The sequence below is a fragment of the Pseudophryne corroboree genome, chromosome 11 (assembly GCF_028390025.1).
Source record: "Pseudophryne corroboree isolate aPseCor3 chromosome 11, aPseCor3.hap2, whole genome shotgun sequence".
In the NCBI taxonomy this organism is placed as follows: Eukaryota; Metazoa; Chordata; class Amphibia; order Anura; family Myobatrachidae; genus Pseudophryne; species Pseudophryne corroboree.
In genome coordinates this window covers 245391516-245404499 of record NC_086454.1, presented here as the reverse complement: position 1 = coordinate 245404499, position 12984 = coordinate 245391516, and the positions used below count along the sequence as shown (strand labels likewise).

The 12984-nt window shown below is 47.7% G+C and overlaps 1 protein-coding gene across 5 annotated transcripts in view; it reads left to right on the top strand.

The window, feature by feature from the left end:
* NOD2 (nucleotide binding oligomerization domain containing 2) overlaps positions 1–12984 on the top strand; it is a 275792-nt gene that overhangs the window by 197915 nt on the left and 64893 nt on the right. For 4 of the 5 annotated variants that reach the window (XM_063945319.1, XM_063945321.1, XM_063945322.1 and 1 more), the window contains one exon: positions 10525–10608. The exons of the other annotated variant lie outside the window; for it this stretch is intronic. In XM_063945319.1, coding sequence (XP_063801389.1) covers positions 10525–10608 — 84 coding nt within the window. The remainder of the gene's footprint in view (positions 1–10524; positions 10609–12984) is intronic. 5 annotated transcript variants of the gene reach the window in all.

Sequence of the window (12984 nt, the reverse complement as noted above, 5' to 3'; positions counted from 1 at the left end):
CTGTGATAGAAAACACAGCTGCAAGAATAAAGTATTAATAAACAGTGCTGCATACAAACAGTAGTCATAGCCAAACTACTGTACTGATAAGCTGAGGACTGCCAACATATAATACCATTAAAGGGAGGAAACGAGCCTGCATCTCTCATGCATGCTTCCTGGGTGCATTCCGCCACATACTGTATTACAGTACCACGGGCACACCAGCACAATAGTGTAGTCATCTCTGTAGCTGTTGTGTAATCATACACTGTGAGATTCTTTTTATGTAAATGTTTTTGCTATATATATTAACAGGCCACATATGCAGTAAATAAAACGTGAATAAAGGTGCATACACACTTGCTGAGAAAATGAGCGACGTCGCTCATTTTCACCCTTCCTGAGCGACGTTGCTCACTTTCACAGCAAGTATGTATGCCGCTGTCGACCAGCCATGCGCGACCCTGCGGGTCGTCAACGACCCTCGCCGTCGGACATGCATGAGCTGCCTGCACTGCATGACGTCACTGAGCGATATGGTCGGCATATCACTCAGTGTGTACGACTAGCAGCTGACGGGGGGGGGGTAGGCGATGTCGTTCATAGAGCATGTCGCCTAGTGTGCTCCCACCTTATTGCACATCAGTGTATGTTCTCAGTACATATAAATATACTCCTCGTGAATTGTTGCCTTTCTAATATTTATAACAATCTATGCATAAATTCCTCTAAAGCATTGTGCGGTAGTCACCTCATAGATCCTTGAACTGTGCAGCACACTTGCCTACTTTTGAAAATAAGAATTTACTTACCGATAATTCTATTTCTCGTAGTCCGTAGTGGATGCTGGGAACTCCGTAAGGACCATGGGGAATAGCGGCTCCGCAGGAGACTGGGCACAAAAAGAAAGCTTTAGGACTACCTGGTGTGCACTGGCTCCTCCCCCTATGACCCGCCTCAAAGCCTCAGTTAGGATACTGTGCCCGGACGAGCGTACACAATAAGGAAGGATTTTGAATCCCGGGTAAGACTCATACCAGCCACACCAATCAAACTGTACAACTTGTTATATGAAACCCAGTTAACAGCATGATAACAGAGGAGCCTCTGAATAGATGGCTCACAACCAGAACCCGATTAGTTAACAATAACTATGTACAAGTATTGCAGACAATCCGCACTTGGGATGGGCGCCCAGCATCCACTACGGACTACGAGAAATAGAATTATCGGTAAGTAAATTCTTATTTTCTCTGACGTCCTAGTGGATGCTGGGAACTCCGTAAGGACCATGGGGATTATACCAAAGCTCCCAAACGGGCGGGAGAGTGCGGATGACTCTGCAGCACCGAATGAGAGAACTCCAGGTCCTCCTCAGCCAGGGTATCAAATTCATAGAATTTTGCAAACGTGTTTGCCCCTGACCAAGTAGCTGCTCGGCAAAGTTGTAAAGCCGAGACCCCTCGGGCAGCCGCCCAAGATGAGCCCACCGTCTTTGTGGAATGGGCTTTTATTGATTTAGGCTGCGGTAATCCTACCGCAGAATGCGCCAGCTGAATAGTGCTACAAATCCAGCGCGCAATAGACTGCTTAGAAGCAGGAGCACCCAGCTTGTTGGGTGCCATCAGGATAAACAGCGAGTCAGTTTTCCTGACTCCAGCCGTCCTGGAAAAATAAAATTTTCAGGGCCCTGACTACGTCCAGCAACTTGGAATCCTCCAAGTCCCCAGTAGCCGCAGGCACCACAATAGGTTGGTTCAAGTGAAAACCTGAGACCACCTTCGGGAGAAACTGAGGACGAGTCCTCAACTCTGCCCTATCCATATAGAAAATCAGATAAGGCCTTTTACATGACAAAGCCGCCAATTCTGACACACGCCTGGCCAAGGCCAAGGCCAACAGCATGACCACTTTCCACGCGAGATACTTTAGCTCCATGGTTTTAAGTGGCTCAACCCATGCGACTTTAGGAAATCCAACACCACGTTGAGATCCAAAAAGTGTCACAGGAGGCACAAAAGGAGGCTGAATATGTAGTACTCCTATAACCAAAGTCTGAACTTCAGGCAGTGAAGCCAGTTCTTTCTGGAAGAAAATCGACAGAGCCGAAATCTGGACCTTGATGGACCCCAATTTGAGGCCCAAACGTCACCCCTGCTTGCAGGAAGTGCAGGAATCGACATAGTTGAAATTCCTCCGTCGGGGCCTTCATGGCCTCCCACCAAGCAACAAATTTTCGCCAAACGTGGCGATAATGTCTTGCGGTGACATCCTTCCTGGCTATGATCAGGGTAGGGATGACTTCCTTCGGAATACCCTTTTCCTTTAGGATCCGGTGTTCTACCGCCATGCCGTCAAACGCAGCCGCGGTAAGTCTTGGAACAGACAGGGTCCCTGCTGCAGCAGGTCTTGTCTGAGCGGCAGAGGCCAAGGGTCCTCTGCCAGCATCTCTTGAAGTTCCGGGTACCAAGCTCTTCATGGCCAATCCGGAACCCCGAGTATGGTTTTCACTCCTCGCCTTCTTATTATTCTCAGTACCTTGGGTATGAGAGGTAGAGGAGGAGACACATAAACCGACTGGTACACCCACGGTGTCACTAGAGCGTCCCCAGCGATCGCCTGAGGGTCCCTTGACCTGGCGCAATATCTTTTCAACTTCTTGTTGAGGCGGGACGCCATCATGTCCACCCGTGGTCATTCCCAACGGTTTACCCGCATTTGGAAAACTTCTGGATGAAGTCCCCATTCTCCTGGGTGTAGGTCGCCCATCGGAGAATCCTTGTGGCTTCTGCCATCGCCATCCTGCTTCTTGTGCCGCCCTGTCTGTTTACATGGGCGACCGCCGTGATGTCGTCTGATTGGATCAGTACCGGCTGGTTCCGAAGCAGGGGCCTTGCTTGGCTTAGGGCATTGTAAATGGCCCTTAGCTGCAGAATATTTATGTGAAGCGAAATCTCCTTGGAAATTTCTTCCCTGTGTGACTGCACCCCAGCCCCGAAGGCTGGCATCCATGGTCACCAGGACCCAGTCCTGTATTCCGAATCTGCGGCCCTCTAGTAGATGAGCCCTCTGCAGCCACCACAGCAGCGACACCCTGTATCTTGCTGACAGGGTTATCCGCTGTTGTATCTGTAGATGGGACCCGGACCATTAGTCCCACAGGTCCCACTGGAACGTCCTTGCGTGGAGTCTTCCGAATGGAATTATGCTTCGTACGAAGCTACCATTTTTCCCAGGACTCGTGTGCATTGATGTACCGACACCTGTCCTGGTTTTAGGATGTCTCTGACTAGAGATGACAACTCCTCGGCTTTTTCCACAGGAAGAAACACTCTTTTCTGGTCTGCGTTCAGAAACATTCCCAGGAACAGAAGACGTGTCGTCGGGACCAGCTGTGACTTTGGAATATTGAGAATCCAGTCGTGCTGTTGTAGCACTTCCCGAGAGAGTGCTACCCCCACTACCAACTGTTCTTTGGACCTCGCCTTTATCAGGAGATCGTCCAAGTACGGGATAATAAAAACTTCCTTCTTGCGAAGGAGTATCGTCACTTCGGCCATTACCTAGGTAAAGACCTTCGGTGCCGTGGACAACTCCAACGGCCGCGTCTGGAACTGATAGTGACAGTCCTGTACCACATATCTGAGGTACTCCTGGTGAGGGGGGTAAATGGGGACATGCAGGTACGCATCCTTGATGTCCAGGGAGACCCTGTAATCCCCCTCGTCCAGGCTCGTAATAACCGCCCTGAGCGATTCCATCTTGAACTTGAATCTTCTGATATAAAAGTTCAAGTATTTTAATTTCAAGATGGGTCTCACCGAACCGTTTCGGTACCACAACCACTGTGGAATAGTAGCCCCTTCCTTGCTGAAGGAGGGGCACCTTGACAATCACTTGTTGTGATTATAGTGTTGAATATCCACCAACACCGTCTCCCTGGCAGAGGGAGGTGCCGGTAAGGCAGATTTTAGGAAACGACGGGCGGAAGAACGTCTCGAACTCCAGCCTGTACCCCTGAGATACTACTTGAAGGACCCAGGGATCCATGTGAGAGAGCCCACTGTCCGCTGAAATATCTGAGACGGGCCCCCACCGTACCCGGGTCCGCCTGAGCAGCCCCAGCACCATGCTGTGGACCTACCGGACGCAGGGAGGACTTCTGCTCTTGGGAACTAGCTGTGTGTTGCAGCTTTTTCCTCTACCTCTGACTCTCGGCAGAAAGGATGAGCCTCTAGCCCTCTTGCTTTTCTGGGGCCGAAAGGACTGTACTTGATGATACGGTGCTTTCTTTTGTTGTGGGGTAGCCTGTGGCAAAAAAAATCGATTTCCCAGCAGTAGCTGTGGAAACGAGGTCTGAAAAACTATCCCCAAACAGTTTTACCCCCTTATAGGGCAACTTCCATGTGCCGATTCGAGTCGGCATCGCCTGACCATTGCCAAGTCCATAACCCCCGTCTGGCGGCAATGGACCTAGCGCTTATTTTTTGATGCCAGCCGGCAAATATCCCTCTGTGCATCACGCATGTATAAGACCACGTCTTTTATATGCTCTATTTTCAGCAAAATATTGTCCCTATCCATAGTTATTTTCCGACAGGGAATCTGACCACGCAGCAGGAGCACTGCACATCCATGCCGAAGCAACGGCTGGTCGCAATATAATGCCCTAGTGTGTGACCATATCTTATAGGGTAACCTCCTGCTTTCTATCAGCAGGTTCCTTCAGGGTGGCCGTATCCGGAGACGGTAGTGCCACCTTTTCTGATAAGCGTGTAAGCGCTGTATCTACCCTATGGGGTGTTTCCCCGCGTGACCTATCCTCTGGCGGGAAAGGGTACGCTGCCAATAACCGTTGTAGAAATTATCAATTTCTTACCGGGGGAAGACCACTCTTCCTCACACACCTCATTTAATTACTCAGATGCAGGACAAACTACTAATAGTTTTCTCTCACCAAACACAATACCCTTTTATGTGGTACCTGGGGTATAATCATAAATGTGTAATACATTTTTCATTGCCTCAATCCTGTAACGGGTGGACCTATTTGGAGGGTACACCAGTCTCATCGATGTCGACACTGGAGTCAGTATCCGTGTCGACATCTGTGTCTGTTATCTGAGGTAGCGTGCGATTTTAGAGCCCCCCATGACATTTGAGATGCTGGAACAGGCACAAGCTGAGTAGCCGGCTGTTCCGTGTCGTCGACCTTTTATGTAAGGAGTTGACACTTTCACGTAATCCTTCCATAAGTTCAACCACACCGGTGTCGACCCCACAGGGGGTGACAACATATTTACAGGCATTCGCTCCGCCTCCACCTCATTATCCTCCACATACCTGTCGACACAGCCGTACCGACACACAGCACACACACAGGGAATGCTCTGATAGAGGACAAGACCCCGCAAAGCCCCTTGGGGAGACAGAGGGAGAGTATGCCAGCACACACCAGGGCGCTATATATCTCAGGGATAGCACCTATAAAAAAGTGATTTCCCTTATAGCTGCATATATATTGTATACTGCGCCTAAATTGTGCCCCCCCTCTCTTTTTAACCCTTTCTGTAGTGTATTAACTGCAGGGGAGAGCCAGGGAGCTTCCCTCCAACGGAGCTGTGAGGGGAAAATGGCGCCAGTGTGCTGAAGGAGATAGCCCCGCCCCTTTTTCGCGGACTTTTCTCCCGCATTTTTATGGATTCTGGCAGGGGTTAATGTACATCCATATAGCCCTGGGGGTTATATGTGATGTATTTTTGCCAGCCAAGGTGTTAATATTGCTGCTCAGGGCGCCCCCCCCCCAGCGCCCTGCACCCATCAGTGACCGCAGTGTGAGGTGTGCATGAGGAGCAATGGCGCACAGCTGCAGTGCTGTGCGCTACCTTGATGAAGACTGATGTCTTCTGCCGCCGATTTTCCGGACCTCTTCTTGCTTCTGGCTCTGTAAGGGGGCCGGCGGCACGGCTCTGGGACCGGACTCCGAGGCTGGGCCTGTGTTCGATCCCTCTGGAGCTAATGGTGTCCAGTAGCCTAAGAAGCCCAAGCTGGCTGCAAGCAGGCAGGTTCGCTTCTTCTCCCCTTAGTCCCTCGATGCAGTGAGCCTGTTGCCAGCAGGTCTCACTGAAAATAAAAAACCTAAAACTAACTTTTATCTAAGAAGCTCAGGAGAGCCCCCTAGATTGCACCCTGCTCGGTCGGGCACAAAAATCTAACTGAGGCTTGGAGGAGGGTCATAGGGGGAGGAGCCAGTGCACACCAGGTAGTCCTAAAGCTTTCTTTTTGTGCCCAGTCTCCTGCGGAGCCGCTATTCCCCATGGTCCTTACGGAGTTCCCAGCATCCGCTAGGACGTCAGAGAAAAATAATTTCAGTGAAGCATCAACTATAAACACGGTCTTAAAGTGGGCGTGTGCGACTCCATCTGAGAGACATGTCATAAAAATGACTTTCAAATGTAAATGAGCCCCAAAGTAAGATCTGTTGTACTTGTTGAAGAAAAGACACTGATACTTTTCATGACTTCTTTGTGTATTGTGTTTTACAAGTTGTTCCATATAAGTGGCCACAAGAAAACGTATGAAAACCTTATTTAAAAAAGCATGTAGCCATAGGTATCATTGTGCCTTATAACCAATACAAGGAAATGGCACTGATGAACCCATGTGAATGTACAGTATGTATCTCTGATTTCTAATGTTTCCCGCTCCCCCTGGCCGCTGCTCAGCTAGAGACAGATATAGATTAGCACAAGTGTGAGATTTTTGGTAACCTCACACCTAATTGAATGTATATACAGTGTACAGGTAATGCCCATTATTTTATATAAAATATTTAAACCACACCCACATTACACACACACAACATTATTGTCAGGGCCGGTTCCGGGGCTTCTGGTGCCCCGGACGGCATTAGGGGGCGTGGCTTAATACAGGGGGCGTGGTCAGTTACGCCCCCTATACTGTTGTAGGATGTGCGGTGCGCGTTGACGTCATCGCGCACCCCACAGCAAAGGTCCTCTCCACGAAGGTAAACTAGACGCTAAGCGTCTAGTTCCCTTCGTGGAGAGGACCTTTGCTGTGCGGTGCTCGATGATGTCAACGCGCACCGCACATCATTACAGTGAAGGTCCTCTCCAGGAAGGGAAATTAGACGCGTAGCGTCTAGTTTCCCTTCACAGCGGGCAGCCCACGAAGCGTCTAGTTTCCCTTCACAACGGACAGCGGGCCGCGGCAGCGGGGGGCACCACAGCAGCAGCGGATCTTGCCATGGTGCGGCGCCCTCCGGAAGGCGGCGCCCCGGGCAAAAGTCCTGCTTGCCCGTGGCAAGATCCGCTACTGATTATTGTCATGCCCATTTGTGTATTGCATTCCCTGTGAATCTGCCCCCCAAGCTGAAAGTTACCAGCCAGCCCCTGGGAGTAAGGTGCAATCAGGGATATTTCTAGACTTTTCAAGGAGTCAGGTAGTTTGTTACTATTTCAGGGAGTCTCCCTGACAATCAGAGAGCGTTGGCAAGTATGCAGTGCCATCTTAACAGCAAAGTAAGCCCTGAGCAAAGCAATGCACTGGGGCCCCTACTCACCCATTCACAGAAATAAAAAACAATACAAAAAACTTAATCCTCCTGCGGCCCCACGTCGTATCTGACCATGCTTCCATACTGTGAATGGCTGTCAGCACTCTAAATAAAAAAAAGAAGGAATCTTATTAGATGAGTAATGGGCTCTATACACTGCCAGACTGGCCACCAAGGTGCCCGATGGCCGATAAGTTTCTTCACTCCCCCCGTCACCCAGCCCCATAGCTCTGCATGCTAATATGTCCATATTGGCATGCATGTATAAACGAGTCGGCACCAACGATGAACGGGCGCGGGGCTGCAGTTCATTCATCGTTGGTGCCTACACACTGAAAGATATGAACGATATCTTGTTCATTACTGAACAAGATCGTTCATATCTTTCAGTGTTATTGGCCAGTGTGTAGGACCTATTACACAATGCTTCCAGTTATTCAGAGTAACACCTCCCATCACATCTACGAACTTGTTTCAAATAGTATTTTCCAAGGCGGTAGGTGGCGGAATACAAAACTATTTATATCTAAACAATGGTTGACGAGGCACTAATTTATTAAATAAAATGTATAGCAAGAACGCAAAGCGTTGAGTATAAATACCAAAACAGCACATTCCAAAAGTAAGGGTGTGTGGACACTCACTATAGTAAGTAAGGGTGTGTGGCCGCTCACTATAGTAAGTAAGGGTGTGTGGCAACTCACTATAGTAAGTAAGGGTGTGTGGCCACTCACTATACTATAGTAAGGGTGTGTGGCCCCTCACTATAGTAAGTAAGGGTGTGTGGCCACTTACTATAGTAAGTAAGGGTGTGTGGCCACTCACTATAATAGAAAGAAATAAAACCGGGGATGGAATAGCGCTAATAAAATGATAAGTGCATGTATGCAGCAGAATAAATATTGGCAAGACGTATATTTGACAATATAAAAATGTAATATGAGGTATAATTAAACAAATAAACTAATGAAAAATACAAATAAATAAATATCAGAAATAAATATTAATATTAAATATATCTCATTAGAAAGCCAATAGAATGTAAAGATATATATCTTTCCAATGCTGTTGTAACTCCTTATATTAGACTGCTATCAATAATATGAATCAATAAAAGTACTGCTGAATAAGAAATAGGAACTACAGAGTCCCTGTTATTGTGAATGGAGTCCCGGACTCATGTACAGGATTGAAACAAAAGAAGTGTCCTGGCGATGTAAATGAGAATCTACTAAGTGTCCTTTCTCCAGTTGCTACCAATGTTAAACAATATAGGGCCTGATTCAGAGTTGGACACAAATGTCGCATTAGGCGTCTTGTGTAAATAGATACCAGCTACCGGCTTGTCTGATCTGCTGCCTGCGTCCGAAGACATTGCGACCAACAGTGCGACCATCAGTTGCAGCATCAGACCTCTGGGCAACCCTAGGCTTCTTCAGCATGGCCGACACAACTATGCTGCTGGTTTTGGTACGCCTTCATTTTCAGCAAAGCTCCTTGTCTCCTGTCGCGAACAAGCCACTGCGACCGGACCCGCTGTACCGGTGTGACACATGCAGACTGTGGATCCAGCTTGTGACACATGTCCCTAAAATATCGGCAGCAGGGACTGCATCCGTGTCTCACACACAGAACTTTATATTTTCTATTTATATAATGATATTGTCTGATTTGTTTTATCATTAGTTTTCTACTTTGGGCATTAAAGGTAACCACAGTTTATGCAGCATCTTCAGTAGGGCAGTGGCGCACCCAGGGGGGGTTTCCGATCACCCAGAAACCCCCCTCCACCAAAAACAAAAAAAAAATGTTTTTTTTTTTTTTGTTTTTTTTGCTGCATGAGTATTATTAATGGCTGTCTAGCGTCCTCTGCAGCCTGCTGTCTTCCTGGTGGCACTTGTAAGTGCTTAATAAAAGTTTACTTTCTTTTAATTATAGTACATATATATCCATGTGCATACATATATACACATGTATATACATACATACATATAAACACACACACATACACATGTGATATATATACATGTGTATATATACGTGTACTATATATATATATATATATATATATACATGTTTAATATGCTATGTATATGTATGTGTATATATATATATATATATATATATATATATATACAATATATATATATATATATATATATGTGTGTATATATATGTGTAGATATGTATGTATGTATGTATATATATATATATATATATATATACACACACACACACACACACACACACACACACACACTAGTTTTACGGACCCAGCATATACTGGGTCACCTCAGTCCCCACCCCCGTGATTGGCTCCACCCAGTTCTGGAAACCCCCCCATGCAAATCCTGCGTTTGCCACTGTAGGGCGCTGGTTAAAGGTGTTTTATTTACTCGTTATAGACTAATTAAATGTATTGGGACTGATTTGCTGCAAATAAGAGTACAGTACAAAAAACCTGCATGCAAAATGCATATTACCTACCTCCGATATGCTGCGATGTGAACAGGGGGGATTGGCCATAGGTTCCGAAGGTAAGATCCCCAGTGGCCCGATGTGCATGCGCGGGGGGGGGGAGGGAGCTGCTGGGGCAGGCGGCTACTTGCCATGTTGTGGGTCGCATCGGCTGCGCGTGACGTCACATAGCCACCATGGCTCACCCCAGCAACGGTCCAGACGCACCTGCGTTGTCCAGACCGCATCCCCCCTAACGGTGTTGAGACACCGCAGGCACGCTCCCTCCCTCCCCACAACTGCTTCTGCCTGTCAGTCAGGCAGAGGCGATCGCAGTAGTGAGATGCTTTCACATCTCACTGTGTGTGGGAGCGCAGTGCGCCCACTGCGCGTGCACACTACACAAAGGGCTTCAGGCTCAGGTCTGAATTAGGCCCCTAGACAGCTAATTTAATGTCATGTATAACAAAGCTCTTTACTATTTCTAATACTGCTTCTGATCTTTCAAGTTTATTCAACAATGAGCTGACTAGTGAATGCATGAATTCTATTGCAAACATGTTGACGGAGAAACAGAACTTTTTGTCCTTAAGGTAAAAATAAAAAATATAAAAATATTGTGAATACAGAGATTTACCTTACAAATAGTAAACTATGTAAACTTCTGATTTGATAAATTAGTTTTGTTTTCTGCAGCGGGGTACACTGATATTCCACAGGGAATAACATTGGGGGTGTAGAGTAGGATCTTGATCCAAGGCACCAACAGGCTAAAAGCTTTGACTGTTCCCAAGATGCTCAGCGCCGCCTCCTCTATAAACCCACCTCCATGCACAGGAGCTCAGTTTGTAAGTTGGTGCCTGCAGTGCAGGCAGCTAACAGGCAGGTCTGCTCCAGCAGCCCTAAGGAGAGCTATTTTTAGAAGATAGAAGACTTCAAGGGCTGCAGCAGAGGCACTCTAGTGCTAGATATCATTCTGATATCTCCTGCTGCAGCTCCATCACCTCCCCCAGTGGCGCTGTATACGCTGCGTTCCTGGTTGCCAGGTACTTACAGCGGAGGCTCTGGTTCTTCACCCAGAGCACACACACTAACCGAAGTTCTCCGGGATCGCGTGGCCGCACTCAGGGAGGAGGTAAGAGGGTCCCCCAGGCAGGACCCCCTGGAAATCGCGATCCTCCGCAGCCATTAGGAGGCGGGCCGCGCGCGCTGCCGTGGACACTGTGGCAGTACAAGGACCCCACTAGACCACCAGGGCAAGGGCACAGGTCGGATTAGTCTACAATCCATTTTATTAAGACCCGCAGCACCCAGTGGTGAAGTCCAGCATGGGGATAAGGCTCTGACCTGTAGCCCCTCGCCCAGCCCCTGGGCGCCATTTAGAGTAAATGTTCCAGCCCTGGAGCTGCATCTCTCTGTCTCCCTCACTCCCTGTCAGCGTTTGGACGCCATTACACACAGCTGCGCTGATTCTGGGACTGCTGGGTGATGCCTCATCTGTAAAGCCGCCTGCATAATCAGCGCTGTGCATTTACAGGACATTTAAGTATTCTACATGTCGTTTAGACAGTGTTAGTTAATAACAAGTGCATACTTCAGGGTTATTTAGTACAAGTACCCTGTGACATTCATCCAGTTTTTACTGTGCATTGTTATATCTATTTATATTCATAGCTTTACTCAGTAATAGTATTGCTAGTCCACTGCAGTTTTATTGTTTGTCATAATTCCTGCACTGTACATATGACTGTGTGTGTGTGTGTGCATATAGCTGCTGGGTGATTTCTACTCCGTGTATCTCACTCTTACTGCTATCCCTATATTCTGTAACCTGAGGGGGCTCTGTGCGTCAGGGTTATTAGATAATATAGGTATTTCACAGGATATACGTATTTTGTATTTTTCTCTGTGTTTTTCTGTCACATTTTACCTCAGAAATCCTCTGTTTGTGCTGTCACACTGCACGGGGGTGTTGTGTTAGGTATTATATTTGCTGATATTGTACTGTGTCGCCTGTGGTTTACGCTTTCATATCATGTCAGCTACAAGGGGCGATGGGTCTGGGGCTGATTCCGCCGTGCGCGGTTATGATGTCCCAGAAGCATTGAGGATAACATGGCTGCGGAGGGTTCAGGTTCTGGGGGTTCTGTACCCCCCAGTCAGTTTGTAACAATGGGGGCACATCAGGGCCCGCCTTGGTCTGCCTTTTCTAATTTACTGACTACGCTGGTAACTAGACCTGCCTATGGGACCTCCTGTGCCTTATCAGCCTTATATGGTTCCTTGCAGTTAATCCGCCATGGACAGATGCTCTGTCCACTCAGTTACATCACTTGAATAACTCTTTGGATAAACGTATTCCTGACCCTCGCCCGCCTAAGACTAAACCTAAGAACTTCTCTAAGCGGGCTGTTACTTCCTCTCAATCCATGCATGTTCTGGATACCTCTTCCAATGAAGATGGCGTGTATACTGACCCCACAGACTCTGATCATGGCGTTTCTGATGGGGAATCTGTTTCACAGGTGGATGTTCCTGATCTATTGGAGGCTATCAGGCTCATTCTTCAGATTGATGATGATCCTGAACCTGCTACTACATCTAAGAAACCGGACAGGTTCAAACGTCAGAAGGTTACTAATTTGGTTTTACCTCATTCTGACCACTTGGTTGACATACGTCAGGAATCCTGGGAGAACCCAGGAAAGAAATTCACCCCGCACAAGAAGATGCTATCCCGCTATCGCCTTGCAACAGAATTTAGTAAAAATTGGGAAACACCACCGTCGGTGGATTTGCAAATCGCTCGGCTGGTGGTGTCATCTGCTCTCCCTGTCACTACCGTCACTTCTCTCAAGGAGCCGACGGATAAGCGTGTGGAGGGCTACTTAAAAGCTATCTATACCCTTGCAGGGGCTGCGCATAGGCCCACCATTGTGGCTACTTGGGCCGCAGAAGCTATTGAGACG